A 15,234-nucleotide genomic window follows, 5' to 3' on the forward strand; every position below is an offset into this window, starting at 1 on the left:
GATTGATCAGCACGTGACAGCGGCGGAGACATGCACGCACCTCGGATGTGACCAGAAACCGCTTGACGTTCGCATCCGACGTCTCACTCTCTTCTACTAGTGACTCCTCGCCCTTTCGCATCAACAGAATCTTCCCCGCCAATCGCTATCGCGAAATCTTACCATGCACCCTCATCTCGCGGATGCGCATCTCTGACAATTCAAATTCGCGCATTTTCGAAGCATCTTACTCCATCCGCCATTCCGACTCCACAAGTGGAGTAGCTCAGCATTCGTACGCGAAGATGGCTCCTGCTACGCCACCTCGCGACCTCGAAGCGGGTCCGAGCGGTACACCGGACCATGTGAGGATCATGCAAGAGAATCGGCTAAAAGGTGAGCTGAGCGGTGGCAATACGTCAGAGCTGATGATGATACTTCTCGCTGATCCCTCGACTTGCTCCATCCGCTTGCAGCCAAGGCGCGACTACAAAGTCTGGCAGCAGCACAGAACCCAACCACGCTGAATGGAAATGGAAAGCGACCACAAGGTCCTCTGTCGCTCGAGTCTGGTAGATCATCCTACTCGGGTCCCACGGTAGGTCCCAATGCCAATCTCTCATCTTCCATCCCTTCCAACTCTCGCAATGCCAATCTGGGCTCGGAAGCTACCAAGGTGTCACCCACCAAGCGAGGTCAACTGGCCCAAGCGGGTCAGCCTCGAGATGATTCGAATGCACCCTTGCCAAGAGACAAGTCGCTGGGGAATTACATCGAGTACGATTTGAGCAGATTGCACAACTCCAAGGGTGGTTTCTTGGTAGAGGAAGGGGACGAGTACTCCAAGACTGCTGAAGAGCTGGCAAGGGAGAAGGAGAGGGAACGGGAGAGGATCAAGGCTGACATGGAGCCCGGTGAGTCGCACTGATGTAGAAGCATCGATGCGAGTGCATACACCCTCCCGCGCATCCTCGTCGACGGGTCTGACATGACCACTTCCTTAAATCTTTTCACCCCATCGTTTTCGCAGGAATGATGCTCGATCCATCTCGGCAAGAGGCTTGTCAGGAATGCCAGTCGCTCGAGATCGACGATCAGCTCAGACGGGTGTTCGGTGTCAGGGTGTGCAGGAGCTGCAGCAAGAGGTTGCCAGAAAAGTACAGCTTGTTAACAAAGACTGAAGTCAAAGAGGATTACTTGCTTACGGATGGTGCGTCTGTACCAAGTCACAATGCTCAGGCGTCTCATTGCTGCGCTGACGTGATTCGACCCTTTTGATGTGACTGCTAACCTCTTCCCTTAGCGGAACTGAAAGATACGGAGCTGCTCCCGCACCTCCTCAAGAAGAATCCGCACAAGGCATCCTACAGTAACATGATGTTGTTTTTGCGCTGCCAGGTCGAAGCCTACGCATTCAGCGCCGCCAAGTGGGGTTCTGAAGAAGGTCTGGACAACGAATTTCAAAGAAGAGAAGACGAAAAGGCGCGCAAGAGGGGAAAGAAGTTTGCTCAGGGATTGAAGGAACTCAGAAGGAGAACGATGAACGATACGTTTAGAAAGAGGCAGGAGACAGGGAATCATACGCACGAGTGGCAAGATCTTGGCGATGGTACGCAACAGTGCGATTGCGGGGCCACGATTGACGTCGAAGTCTTTTAACAGTCTTTGCCAGATTCCTCCGAGAGTCTTGCTCAGCTTCAGATCAAGCACCTATGTCAATCAGAAGCACAATCGAAATGTATTTGTACAATATGGCGCGCAACGGTACTGAGCTCGGATCGTGTCGTAAGCATGTGCAATAAATTGCAGGGATTCAGCAAGCTCTGCATCGGGGAATGGCAAGAGGGACTGAGGCAGCCTTCTCAGCTTGGCCTCATACCATGACAGATTTCGCAGACCCAAAAGTCAGCCTTGTCCCCAGCCATGAGGTATCCGCATCGCGCGCAGTTCCAATCCGCGTTCGACTGTTGGAGCGGTTTGCGAAGTTGCACAGCGCCCGGTCTAGCAGCCTGACATGCGTCGCATGACTTGGATACCGGATGGTTGAGAAGCGTGCAGACTTGACATGACCAGCGTTCCTGTGAGGATTGCGGTGGCCCCCTGTCCAAGACAAACGCGCCCGAATTCGGTTGTCCGCTTGGAGCGCGCTTCGACGCGATCAAAGATGGCGAGGACGCTTCGCCATTTGTGCTAAGCGGTCTTAGTGGCTCCTCGTCGTCGGAAAGTTCTACATATTGCGGAGTCTTGAATTTCCGTTCGGGATTCCCCTGCGATTCCGAAGCAGCATTGCTCGAGAGTCCCGAGCTTGGAGCTGAAGACTTTTCGTGCGCATCCTCTAGCAGAGTGACGACTTCGACGCCTTTCAACGTCTCTTTGGCTTCTTGGGCCTGTTGTTCTGCGGATGCTGCTTCGAGTTCTCCTTGGCTGGACGGACATCCACCTCCGCGCTTGAGGTTTTCTTGACGGTGACGTGTCGCTTGGCGAGCACGCGCATCCGCAGCCTGACCACAGACAGCGTGCACAGGATCAGCGCGCTTCCCCACTGATGGGAGTGTACACCACGCTTCAGACTTACCTCCGCTGCAACACGCCTACGGTCTTCTGCGGTCACGATAACGTTGCTAGTCCAGGATCCGCCCAGCCTTCCGCCGGTGCCTCTCTGAGCGCGCATTTCGGCAGCTCTCGCTGCAGCCTCTCTCGCATCAGCTCGACTGCCAGGCGCGCGCGAGCCACCCACGCTTCTTCCGGCAGACAAGATTCCTTCCCCATCAGCTCTACCTTTCCTTCTCAATTCGTACCACTCTTCAGTAAGCTCCTTGAGTTGCTGGTCGAATATCTCGTCATGAGGTCCTCGGACGTTGTGTGTGAGCTCGTGTAGCATCGTCTCCACTACCATGTCTTCGGCAAAGAGATCTGTGGAATCTTTGTTTCGTCGAAGTCTTAGACAGATCTTTTGGCCATGATTCACGTTCAGCCCCAGCAGACGCTCGTCTCGGGGCAGGAACTCGACCAATTGAGGCAGGTCTGTAGGGCGATACAGAGAGATGACTGCAGTCAGCAGGACTCGTCGCTCCGACCTTTTGCGCTAGAGAACTCACGCCACCCGTGCTTCGCCATGATGGGCTTGACGATGCTGCCGACTCTCCTGAGCAGAGTGAGAGCGGCCTCTGCATTGGGACATACCTTGAGCACGCGATATTCCTTGATACGCCCGCCAGTAGCTCCATCATCGTACCAAGTAGTGGGCGTCTCCATGGCAGGGTATTTACCCCAACCTTGTAGCGGCATGCCGAAAGGGAAAGCAGCTCCGTCGCTGGACGGAGGCCCTGGTTCAAAATGTCAAGGGCAGAGCTACGCTGAGTGGGTCGTCAGGCCCTCTGGGCTGCAAGCTGCATGGTGGTGGGTCACATTAGAGTGCTGGACACGCGCACTTTCCGGGGAGGAAAGAGAAGAGGTTGTGAGGTGTCAGAGAGGCATCAGCGGCATGGAACAGCCGAGAAGTTGAAACCGAGGACGGACGGTAGGAAACGCGAGAGGCTGACGAAGCGCGCGGTAAGCGCAGCTCCCGCGGCGCTTCGAAATTTCCAGGCCCAACTAACGCGTCCTCTGCAAAAGATGATGAGCACACGTGACACCGGAGGATGCGAAGAAGGGGTTTCCAGTCACGTGAGACAAAATTTCATAAGCTTCTCCGCTGCTTTCAACACTTCCGTCAGACACGCCCTCGAGTGAAGTATCCCGGGGAGATGCACACCCTTCCAAAGTTACCTGGATCATCACAAAGGGGAACAACGCTCTGTGCAGGCTCATTTCTAAGACGGGGGCTCACCTGTGATCCAATATGCAGTCATCGTAAAGTCTCATCGGGAGCCTCCTCCCTCGTCCTTAGCTGCGGGCGATTCGCCAGCGTCAATCAACTTGGAGCATTCAGCACACCTCTATGGCAAATCCATCAGCCTCTTGCAGTCTTTTGGGGTCTTCAACCAACGGACATCTGGTCATCTTTCATCATGGCGGGCGTCGCATCTGCTGCCGCGAGGCTGAGGGTCGTGGCGAGGCCTGTTCATGCATCGCCCTTCGGTCCACACTTTCCTACCGCGCTCGGTGATGCTAGGCAAGGTTGTGCGTGTCAATGTCGACAGCTGTCCCCACTCTCGCCGCGCTCAAGAAGCACTCCTTTTGAGCGCAGAATGCCCACGCTGCGGTATGCAAATCTTCACACCTCAGCAACTTCTTTGCGAGATCCTCGGCCCCCATCAGGTTCTCAAAAGAACACACCATTCCGTTGGAGAGAAAGGCATCCTCCCACTAAGCGACCAACCTACGCGCAAAAGCCAGCGCAGGAGCCCGACTTTGCACCACCCTTGCCACCTTCCATCTTGCTAGTCACGCGAGCGCTGATGAACAACCTGGAAGCGACTCGGCAGCAACCCGGATGGCTGGCAGACAAAGCCATCACCTTTGGATTAAGAGGGCCAGGCGCGAGGGCTTTGATACCAGGTTCCGACTACTCGGATAGGGACGATACCAACATCGCTTCTTCGCTCGTCAGACGCTGGGCCGGCACCGCAGTGTCGGAGGTCAAAAGGGCAAGAGAGGAGTATGCAGCTACGCAAGAGTCGCTAGGGGCGGCCGAATCGGCGACCCTCTCCGCTGCTAGCCGAGCGTGGGACATTAAATCTCTGCAGATGGCGTACAGCCTCAAGGGTGAGCACTGCATTCAGAACATCGTTGTCAATGCCTTCATCGATAGGATACACGACGACTTGCTGGATGCTGCAGCGCAGCTCGATATACAAGCCGGTCAGCCACCGCCTGCCGAGTCTCTACAATCCCCAACAAAGTTTCCATCCAAGCAATTCACGCCACCTTCGCTCGAGCCAGTTGCAGACGTGCAAGAAGGGTCGAGCACTACTCTGCGAGCCATATACATGCGCAAGAAAGCAGAAGCATGCGTCAACTTGGCTTCGCATTTTGAGACCATTCGAGCGTCCACCGACCTGCGCTTCCCACAGCTCGAATATCCTATTGCCAGGAGCATGACAAGGACCTTCCACCTGCATGTTGGCCCCACCAACAGCGGAAAGACGCACGGCGCTCTGAAGGCGCTTTGTAGCGCAAGGAACGGAGCATACTGCGGACCTTTGAGGATGCTGGCTCACGAAGTGTGGGATCGCATAAACAAGGGTACAGTCAGCCCTGGTGTCGCTGCTCGGCCTTGCAATCTGGTCACCGGCGAGGAGAGGAGAAGTGTTAGAGACGCATCGTTGACAGCTTGCACTGTGGAGATGCTTAGCTTTGATGATCTTCTAGACGTCGCTGTCATCGATGAGATACAAATGATAGCGGACACCACAAGAGGTCCGGCTTGGACATCTGCAGTGCTCGGCGTGCCTGCCAAAGAGGTGCATCTGTGCGGAGAAGCGAGCGTAGTGCCACTGATCGAGAGGATAGCTGCTTCATGTGGAGATAAGGTGGAAGTGCACCGATACGACCGACTTTCGCCACTCCGGGTTAGCGACAAGAGCTTGACGAATGACCTTCAAAACATCAAGAAGGGCGATGCCGTCGTTAGCTTCAGCAGATCCGGTCTGTTCTCCCTCAAAGAGAAGATTGAGCAAACGACTGGATTGCGATGTGCTATTGCTTACGGAGCGCTGCCTCCGGAAACCAAGGCGGAACAAGCCCGGATGTTCAATGATCCTGATAGCGACTTGGATGTCATGGTGGCAAGCGACGCGATCGGGATGGGACTCAATCTGTAAGTTGCGACCAGGCAACCATCCAAGACCACATCTCACCCTCTATCTTTTTATGGTCATTGTGATGCAGCAAAATCAAGCGCATCGTCTTTGAAAGTCTGCACAAGTGGAACGGTAAAGAGACGGTGTCTTTGTCGGGCTCCCAGATCAAGCAGATCGCAGGTCGTGCGGGCCGGTACGGCACTGGTGCGCCGGGCGAAGAGGCCGGGGGTGAAGTCACAACAATGGAAGAAACCGATTTGCCGATTCTTCGAAAGGCACTGGCAGCCCCTTTGCTGCCCATCGAACGTGCCGTCCTTGGTCCAACAAACGATGCCGTGGCCGCGCTATCGACCCTGATGGGTGTGCCGCAGACAGGCATCTATGCGAACCAGCTGTACAGCGGTATCAGACCAGACGAAGCAGGCCGGGAAGATAGTCAAGTGTGGAGGGCGTACGTCAGCCCGACACAGTATCCGATGAGCGAGAACGCCTTAGTCAAATTCAACTCGGCAGAAGAACAGAAATTGTTGGATGCGGACCTCACAAAGACTTACAGGAAGTCAGCAGGTCACGCGATTCTCGACTGCGAAGTGTACGACATCACCCAAGGGGTGCCGAGCTTGAGCCAACTTTTCACTGCGTTCAAAGATCTGGCGAGGGTCGACACGTCGACATACTACCTCGCTGGCGAAGCTGAGGAGCACATATTGGCGGACATGATAGAGGAGGCAACGCGAGACTTTGCGATACCCATTCTGGACAAATTTGCCATCTCCCGAGCTCCTGTCAATAGCAGGGACGAGCGAGTGCTGACGTTTGCAAAGAACCTGGTTCGTGGATTTGGCAGGGGAGGCTTGGTCAGCGTCGCGGAAGGCGAACAAGGATTGGACATGCTCCAAGCGCTCGACAATGCCGAGGAGTGCCGAAGAAAAGCAGAAGAAGTCGTTGCTCGTATTTCTGCAAAAGGTTCGGAGGACAAGCGCGCGCTGCCCTCTGCGGCGCACATGGAGCCACCAGGCTTGGACGTAAACTCTTTGCAGCTCTTGGAGTCCCTGCATCGATGCGTCACCCTGTACTCCTGGCTGCACTTCCGCTTTCCTCTTGCCTTCCCTTATGCCGAGCAGACGCTCGAGATCAAGGTCAGGACGGAGAATGCGATCGCGTGGACTTTGGAAGCTATCAAGTATGCCAGGAGCAGACGTTTGGCAGCGTTGGAGCAAAAAAGGGAGCAGGATCGCAAGAATGACGCGGTTGCCGGAGGACAGTCTGGCTCGTTTCAGCGATCTGGCCAGCGCAGGGATGACCTTGGGTCACGACGTTTTCCACGTGGGCGTAGAGACGACTTTGGGCCTAGAGAGAGCTCGTCATCCTCTAGAGATAAGTGGGTCTGAATGCCAGCTTTGGTTTTGGGTTGATAGACTTGGCACGATGCAAGGCTTGAAGTTCACCACTCGATGTATCATAACACCTGCACACAGCCCCAGTGCACTCGAGATTGTCCTCATTTCATGCATACAAGCTGTCGATCTGTGCACTTCTTAATCTCTTCCAATCTTGCACGGGTCCGTTGGTGTCCCACAGCTCGATGCTGACAAGTTGCAAGTGTGTCAAACGATCCTCTTTTGCGACTTGTGGACCTCCAACAGAACAAGCACTGGCATGGGCGTTTGCGCCGTTTGAGACCCAACCGCTTTCGCGCAGTTGTGCGATGTGCGACTCTGCTTGGTCTAGCGTCATGTCGCCGTATAGGAGGGAGGCGTGGGGAAAGTAGGGGGGAGATTGTGGCTTATCAAATGCTTTTGCCAGATCGCGATTGAGTCGCAGAAGCGATTCGGGAATGTCGAGCTGTAATAGTACGCACTGTGCACGTGGGAGATGAGGGGGGACTTCGTTGCGTCGGTACTGTGTTCGAGATCACACCGAGAATGTGGACCGATCGAGTAGCCTACCACGCACCTGAAAGTACATGCCGCGAGTCACTGCATCGACGATTGGACATGCAAAGTCGACGACGTTGTCATGCTTTCGTGTAACTTTGATAGATCCTTGCAATTTGTCCCACACCGAGTCAGCATCGTCTGCCTGTTGACCCACACCCGAAAGGAGCGTGACGTGAGGTTCAAAGGGTGCGCTGGTGCGGGGACCGGGCAGGGATGATAGATGTTGCTGAAGAGACGAGAGCGTTGTGGCCTGCGACGAGGATGGTACGAGCCACAAGGAGAGACCTGCGAAGGAGCCGGCGGGCGCCAGATGCGTTCTTGTAGCGTCAGCTTTGGCTTTGTTGCAGGAGCTGCAGGTCAGCAACGGGGACGTGACTAGCTTGGCAAAGGTAGTCTGCTCCCATGACACTCACCCATGGTAGGATGGAATGTGACCAATGTTGAGGTGCGTACGGTGTGATGACAGTCGTGGATGGTAGGGCGGACTAGAAGCCGTAAACGACATCGCGATGTTCGCGTTGACTGCTTTATCTGCTGCTTGGATGCAGCTTCGGATTCTTGATTCGAATGGTGAGCGCCTCTCGCAGCAGCATCACGCAGCCTCTGATGTGCATAGTCACTCCCTCCACTTTACGCGCGGTGAAGCGCGCGTGACCGGACGCGTGCCGCGCGTTGGTGGCGCGTGGCTGCGCGCGCGTGATGGATGGCCTTTGTGCGTTTGGGGTGACTGCCCGCTGCCGGGCGCGACCACGGTGGGATACTGTTCAACACCGCGTAGTCAGCAGAGAGTACACATCAGATGCTACTGGCAAGGCTGCACGAAGCCTGGCTCTCTCCACCACCTCCACGTCCTCCACGTCCGGTTCCGACCCGTATCACCTCTCCTCTCTCGTCTCATCAGACAGACATCAGCAGATTGCCGTTTGACCTTCAGCAGTCAGCTTTTTGGATTCCGGCGCCCAAGAGTGGCCTCCGTCTCAGAACGGCCCTTCTCCATCCAGACGCATACATACATCCACACCGTCCAATATGCGCCGCAGCATCGTCCTAGCTGCTCTAGCTGAAGAACGCGAGAGATCAGGCTCAGTCGAAGGATCATCGTCCAATTCGAGCCATCCTGTCGCTGCGCCCAAGAAGGGCTACGCTTCTTCTGCGCTGACGCCACGCACCGCAACCGGTGGCGGCTTTGGCCCACTTCTGGGTCGCAAGCCATTCAAGGCACCAACGTCCGCCAGCGCCAAGCAGGGATCAGATGGAGAGGTGACTGGAAGGCGGAAGAGACAGCGCGTCAACTATGCTGGTATGGGCGGAGAAGAAGATGGTGATGGCGAGGCTACCTTGGATGCAGTGTCAGATGACGAGCGCAAGCCTAAAGGCAAGCCGGGCGTGTTTGGGAAGAACGGGAAGATGACATCCTTGGAAGGCGTATACAAAGGCATAGACGCTAGAGGCGTTTCTTTGAATGTCGACAATCGAAAATGGGACGTGTTCAAGCCAAGAGAAGGAGCGATGAAGCAAGCTTTCAATATCCCAGTCATGCGCAATAAGAATGGCGAAGTCATCGAGACGAGATTGACGGGCATCTCATTGGGCACTAGAAAGGCGATCGAAATCCCACCTCGACCCTTGCACGACCCCATGGCGGAGCATGCGATTGTGCTCTTCGACCCCACCATCGATGATCCTGAGGCAGAGCGAGAAAAGGAAAGACTGAGAAGGGAACGGCTAGCAGCAGACTCGCTGGCCAAGACAGAGGCAGCAGGTCAACTTGAGGAAAAAGCAGCAGGTCCCACCCCTCACAAAAAACTCGCGGATATACTGGGTCTGCGCAAGGAAGTGAAAAAGGTAGCTGTCAAGGTGGCTGTCGTGATCGATCCGCGTCTTGGCAAGGTGCTTCGACCACATCAAATCGAAGGAGTCAAGTTTTTGTATCGCTGTGCGACGTCTCTGGTAGACGAACATGCGCAAGGCTCAATCATGGCCGACGAGATGGGTCTGGGCAAGACGCTGCAATGCATCACTCTTATGTGGACGCTTCTCAAGCAGTCTCCAATTGCGAACAAGCCAACTATCGAGAAGGCGATCATCGCATGCCCATCCAGTCTGGTGCGTAACTGGGCAAATGAGCTGGTCAAGTGGCTCGGAGCTTCGGCGCCGGGAGCTTTTGCTTTGGATGGAGCCCTCTCGCGCGAAGAGATGATCGCGGCTGTCCGTCGCTGGGCGGACGCCAAGGGTCGTTCCATCGTCCAGCCGGGTGAGTCTCTCGTTCTGTCTCTGCGGACGCCTTGGTCAAAAGCTAACATCATGTGTTACTGTCTTTCTGGCAGTCATGATTGTCTCGTACGAGACGTTACGCAACATCTCCGACGAGCTTGCAAATTGCAACGTGGGGCTTCTTCTTGCCGACGAAGGGCACCGCCTGAAGAACGCGGAAAGTCTGACGTATCAAGAGCTCGACAAGATTCCGGTCAAGCGACGGGTGATTCTGACAGGAACACCGGTACAGGTGGGTCTCACATACGCCACGTACATGCGGGCGGCGCGGATTGAAGCTGACCTTTCACACTCTTTGAATGGCTCAGAACGACTTGACGGAGTACTTTTCCCTCGTCAAATTCGCCAACCCCGACCTGCTGGGAGGCCGCCTCGAGTTCCGTCGTCACTTTGAGATGCCCATCATCAAAGGCCGCGATGCGGCAGCGTCCGAGCAAGAACGTCAGGTCGGAGATGCGAAGCTTGCCGAGCTCACGGGCATAGTAAGCAAGTTTATCATTCGTCGAACAAATGACCTGCTTTCGAAGTATTGTGAGTCGGGTCAAGCTCGAGTTAGCGCTGCATTGTGCTCCGTCACTAACCCGATCTGGCCTCGCTCTAATGTTTCAGTGCCCATCAAGTACGAGCACGTCGTCTTTTGCAAGGTCTCGGACTTCCAGCTCAAGCTCTACCAGCTGTTTTGCAAGTCGCCAGAAATTCAAAGCTTGCTCCGTGGCAAAGGCTCGCAACCCCTCAAAGCTATCTCAATCTTGCGCAAATTATGCAATCATCCCGACCTTGTGGACTTGTCAAACGACTTGGTAGGAAGCGAAAAGTACTTTCCAGAAGGATATACGCCTCATGATCGGCGGGACGTGCACACTGAGCTCAGCGGCAAGATGATGGTCTTGGAGCGATTCTTGACGACGATGCGTCAGACTAGCAAAGATAAGGTGGTGTTGATCTCAAACTTTACGCAGACTCTAGACATTTTCGAGAAGATGTGTCGCCTGAACAGGTGGGGCTGCTTTAGGCTAGATGGGACCATGGCGATCAAGAAGCGTCAGAAGTTCGTCGACAGATTCAACGATCCGGAAGCGCCGGAGTTCATCTTCCTCCTCAGTTCCAAGGCTGGTGGATGCGGCATCAATCTGATCGGAGCCAATCGCTTGGTGCTCTTCGACCCCGACTGGAACCCCGCGTCAGACCAGCAGGCGCTGGCTCGTATTTGGCGAGACGGACAGAAGAAGACGTGCTTCGTGTACCGATTCATAGCGACGGGCTCCATCGAAGAGAAGATTCTTCAAAGACAGTCTCACAAAATGTCGCTGTCGTCATGCATGCTCGACGCGCAAGAAGGCGTGGAGATTGAGCGCCACTTTTCCTCGGAGGATTTGCGCGCGCTCTTCAAGTTCAACGAGCACACCCACTGCGACACGCACGACACTTACAAGTGCAAACGCTGTCGCAATGGCAAGCAGACGATCAAAGCTCACGCCATGCTGTATGGTGACGCTGCAACGTGAGTTGTGCAAGTTCGTTTGCATCCAGGCATGAGAATCTTGCTGAAGCACCCCTTGTTTGCCTCGCTTTCGCAGGTGGAATCACTACACCAAGGATGAGCTGCACAACGTCCATGATGATCTATTGCGAGCCGAAAAGACCCAAGGTGACGAGGTGCGTGTACCCCAGCGAGATGCAGCATTGGTCAGCGGCTTACTGCATGATATCCGCCCACAGGTCAGCTTCGTCTTTCAATATTGCTCTCATTGATGAGCATAACGCCTAGCGTTGTTCATCGCTCTTCATGCATGTTCCCGTGGCCCGCTACCTGGCAGCAAGCGTCTGTTCATGTCACAGTCTGGCCCACATCATAGACACTCCCGCATCAATGTCATCCATCACAAGAAGATCTGAAAGACGTGGCTCGGGGTCAGCCATTCTTCGACAGAGCAAATATATGTGATCGAGAAGCCGATCGATGCGTGGCGCTTTGGAGCTGCAACCCAAAGAGCCTAGTACTGGATAAGCGTGTCACCACCTGGTCCGCGCCGTCATTGACTTGTGAAAGGCAAGGGCGCGTGAGCCAGGATCCAGCAGCAGGATGGCCGAAGTGAATTGCAAAAGATCCCTTGAGCGAATCGCGAAAGTATTGGAGATTCACGATTGTCTTGAACAAATTTTTTGCTTCTGCTGGCTGGCGCACATGCGTGCACGTGCCAAACCGCGGCGGGGCCTTGATCGACTTGGAAGTTTCCTACGGCCCGGGCGAAGTTGTTCGCCTATAGGGACATACAGGACGAAAGCTTTTTCCTCTTGCCCTTCTTGATGCGTTGCTCACCTGGGTCTGATAACAGATGACTGAGGAATGGTGCATGATTGCGATCGAGCTGGAGCGTGTGCATGCTGGCGCTCCCTTTCACGATTGTGATCGTTCCCGCAAGAGTAGGTCCTTTAATTGTGCTTAAGGACTTGCGGTTGGCCGGCGCGGCGATGATTTGCCCGCGTTGGGCGTCTTGCGCCATGCCGAAGATGGCCACTGTGCAGCTAGCCCATGCCATGCCGTATTCCGGGTAGCGTACCCAGGCAGGCCGCCTGTGCTGCCATCTCGGGCGCACAACCAGGCCAATTAAGGCCGGGCAATGGCGCAGTCGCACTCACTGAGCTTCGACTGACGCCTTCAAGTCACAACAATCCCACAAGTGTCGATTGGCATTCAAAATTCAATCGCCTTGACTTCGCAACACGTAGGTATCGAGATGGATCTTGCGCCCACAAGCTCTCAGCATCAGCCTCCTCATAGACCTCGACAAGGCGGTCCCCGTACTCACTTCGTGCAATCCTCGAACGCAGCAGTCTTTTCATATCCAGAGATACGCAGCCCAGATTTGTGGGGTCTTTTGGGGGGTGCGGAAACCTTCACGATGGCCCAAGCTTACTTCCCGAGGTCGCAGCCATGCATGTCCAGAACAGTCAGACCGCAACAACAAACGTGAGTCGCGCGCTGCGATGGATCACTGAATGCACTCATTCACTCGTCGATCCTGATCGATTGACGGCCGGGCTGTGCAATTCAGCGTGCGTGCATGGATGCAAGCTTAGACCTAGCTGTCGCGCTGCCTCCTAGCTGCTGCTCCTACACAATTGAGTCGTTTGAGTGAAGCATGCACGCGTGCGCGCGCATTCGAGTGGGTCAAGCTGCGCCAAGCCTTAGCGTCCTTTACGCAACGCTCTGCGAAACTGTGCCGGACGGACGAGCGTGCGGCAGAGCAGCATCGAAGGCGTCGCTGAAGCAGCAGTCAGGGTGTGTGTAGCCTAGCATCGCCGATGCGTGCATGCATGCAGCTCGACCATGTGCATATGCTGTGAGTTGGCGTGCAGCGGGCTGAGCAAGGATGTGCATGATCTGTGCCTTGCGCGCGCCAAAAGAGACGGCTGCGACGCTCGATCTGCTCCACGGATGAAAATGGTGATGAGTTTGTGCCTTGGGACTTCATGCGGTCTGTCAAGCTATGCTGGGGCGCAGGATCAGTCTTGTCTGTGTGCAAGCTACGTCAACGTCAAGAAAGAGAAGCGCATGCATGCATGCAGCAAAGCGTTCAGGAGGCGGGCAAAGCGCAGCAGCAGCAGCAGCAGCAGCAACGCAGACACAGCAATGCATGGGGGAGTCGTAAGTGTCGTGTGCAGCGAGGCTGTGCCGACGCGTGCGTTCTGATGGCAGGGCGCGCGGTCCATGTCGAGAAGAAATCACAATGATGATATGCAGTGTACCACGAGGTCATCCAGACTCGGAAAGACCTTCTTGACTTCCCGCCGCCGCCGTGGCCTCGCATTGCGAGTGCTGACATGGAGCACATGATGTGGTGAAGCGAGAGGGCGCGTCTTGTCTGTTTTGGGAAAGGTGCACGCGACAGTCACTGTGTGGGTTCGTGACTTTTCGAATGCTTAGGATGGCAGGTATAAGAAGGAGTGGGGGGCCCTGCTTGCCTGGACACATCCAGCATCTCGCCTCCCCAAACGATCTCGCTCGACTTTGTACTCTCGAACAGCCAAAGCATCGCTCAGCAACCCTCAACGTACAAATCACACCCCACGCCGCACCGCGCCGCACCGCACCGCACCGCACCGCAGCCCAAATTGATAGAAAGGACAAGATGACGGAAAAGTACGACGCCAACTCTGCGCCTCAGTACGGCGCTGCCCCTGCCGCCCTTCCTCGTGAGCACAGCGCAACTCACCAGCACAATGCCTCTCACTCTCACGGAGCAGGTCACTACAGCGGACAAGGTGTTAGTGGTATTGGCTCGCTGGGCACAACTGCAGGTTACACGCCCGGTAACTTTCAGCATGCTCATAATCCTGCTGATGCCGCCGCACCGCCACAGGGTTACCCGCAGCAGCAGCAGGGCTTTGCTCCTCAGCAGCAGCAGCACCAACAACACTATGGCATCGATGAAGGCGTCGCGTACCAACAGAACAGTGAGTCTAGCATGGGTGCTGTGTGCGCCCATTGCTACGAGGGAGAGACTGCGAAGCGGGATGGTTGTCCATCCTCACCAGATCGTGTAGCGCCTCTTGGAGGCCCAGATGGAAGGGGTGCTGCCGCAACATGCATTGCACAGACGAGCATCGCAGCTGACGCATACATCCCACCTCTACCCATTCTGCCTCGCTGCTTGTCCGACCTCGCTATTCTCAGTGATGGGTGAGTCGCTCTGCCCTTCATTCATCGCTTTGCGCAACACGGAGATGAGAGAGCTGACCTTGTGCGCTCACCGCGATCGCGCTCGTGCACAGCCCAATGCGCGCGCGGAAACCACACGATGGACACAAAGTACGGAGTGGTGGGCATCATCATCGCGATCCTTTGCTGCCCCTGCGGTCTCATTGCACTTTGCATCGACCGCAAGAAGGTCTGCACACGTTGCGGTCACCAAGAGCACTAGGGCGCGCCTCCTCCCTCTCTGTCTCTCCGCGATCTAGGGTGAACGTTGCCCAAGGTAGGCGCAAGAGCGGCCCCATCTGTTTATGCCCTGGTGAAGAGCTCCGAATACCCCCCTCAGCGCCGACGCCCACGTCCGTGCGCTTCACTCTCCTTTGCTCTGCTTTCCGGGATTCATCCTGATCACTGCCGGCCCGCGACTAGCTTGATTCCCAATCTCGCCCTGGGCTGTCGTCAAGCACCAGCTCCCCTGATGCAAGCTGCAGCGTCTTCGAGATGTGTAATAATATCCGCTTTGCCCCTTCTGCTCAACTTGTGTTCGATGGCGAGTCGCTTATTGCAGGTCCATCGTGATGATTCACAAGGACGTGAATCT

General features: G+C 55.5%; 6 protein-coding genes across 6 annotated transcripts; 4 read left to right on the plus strand and 2 right to left on the minus strand.

Moving 5' to 3' along the window:
- Window positions 1-284: 284 nt before the first annotated feature.
- IE81DRAFT_344288 (DNA repair protein) lies at window positions 285-1,638 on the plus strand (the record flags this gene model as incomplete). Its single annotated transcript, XM_025515794.1, has 4 exons — window positions 285-375; window positions 456-893; window positions 1,010-1,189; window positions 1,283-1,638. The coding sequence occupies 4 exons, from the start codon at window positions 285-287 to the stop codon at window positions 1,636-1,638; spliced, it is 1,065 nt and encodes a 354-aa protein (XP_025372961.1).
- Window positions 1,639-1,688: 50 nt separating this feature from the next.
- Window positions 1,689-3,486, minus strand: IE81DRAFT_319634 (WLM-domain-containing protein). Its single transcript, XM_025512781.1, has 3 exons — window positions 3,078-3,486; window positions 2,555-3,003; window positions 1,689-2,480 (listed from the first exon to the last, which is right to left on the minus strand). Exons 1-3 carry the CDS (start codon window positions 3,265-3,267, stop codon window positions 1,842-1,844), a joined length of 1,278 nt encoding a protein of 425 aa, XP_025372962.1. The 5' UTR covers window positions 3,268-3,486; the 3' UTR covers window positions 1,689-1,841.
- Window positions 3,487-4,169: 683 nt separating this feature from the next.
- On the plus strand, window positions 4,170-7,114 carry IE81DRAFT_344290 (hypothetical protein; the record flags this gene model as incomplete). The annotated part of the gene is made up of 2 exons (XM_025515795.1): window positions 4,170-5,740; window positions 5,812-7,114. The coding sequence occupies 2 exons, from the start codon at window positions 4,170-4,172 to the stop codon at window positions 7,112-7,114; spliced, it is 2,874 nt and encodes a 957-aa protein (XP_025372963.1).
- Window positions 6,766-8,198, minus strand: IE81DRAFT_308380 (LigT-like protein). Its single transcript, XM_025512369.1, has 3 exons — window positions 8,077-8,198; window positions 7,680-7,948; window positions 6,766-7,583 (listed from the first exon to the last, which is right to left on the minus strand). The coding sequence occupies exons 1-3, from the start codon at window positions 8,078-8,080 to the stop codon at window positions 7,230-7,232; spliced, it is 627 nt and encodes a 208-aa protein (XP_025372964.1). The 5' UTR covers window positions 8,081-8,198; the 3' UTR covers window positions 6,766-7,229.
- A 306-nt stretch (window positions 8,199-8,504) lies between these two features.
- IE81DRAFT_363646 (putative RAD54-DNA-dependent ATPase of the Snf2p family) lies at window positions 8,505-11,839 on the plus strand. Its single transcript, XM_025516793.1, has 6 exons — window positions 8,505-9,917; window positions 9,991-10,169; window positions 10,246-10,468; window positions 10,547-11,438; window positions 11,515-11,593; window positions 11,657-11,839. The coding sequence occupies exons 1-6, from the start codon at window positions 8,693-8,695 to the stop codon at window positions 11,687-11,689; spliced, it is 2,631 nt and encodes an 876-aa protein (XP_025372965.1). The 5' UTR covers window positions 8,505-8,692; the 3' UTR covers window positions 11,690-11,839.
- Window positions 11,840-14,066: 2,227 nt separating this feature from the next.
- IE81DRAFT_319638 (hypothetical protein) lies at window positions 14,067-15,168 on the plus strand. Its single transcript, XM_025512782.1, has 3 exons — window positions 14,067-14,395; window positions 14,616-14,621; window positions 14,714-15,168. The coding sequence occupies exons 1-3, from the start codon at window positions 14,071-14,073 to the stop codon at window positions 14,860-14,862; spliced, it is 480 nt and encodes a 159-aa protein (XP_025372966.1). The 5' UTR covers window positions 14,067-14,070; the 3' UTR covers window positions 14,863-15,168.
- The last annotated feature ends 66 nt before the right edge of the window (window positions 15,169-15,234 follow it).

The sequence above is a fragment of the Ceraceosorus guamensis genome (assembly GCF_003144195.1).
Source record: "Ceraceosorus guamensis strain MCA 4658 unplaced genomic scaffold IE81scaffold_3, whole genome shotgun sequence".
NCBI classification, from domain to species: domain Eukaryota; kingdom Fungi; phylum Basidiomycota; class Exobasidiomycetes; order Ceraceosorales; family Ceraceosoraceae; genus Ceraceosorus; species Ceraceosorus guamensis.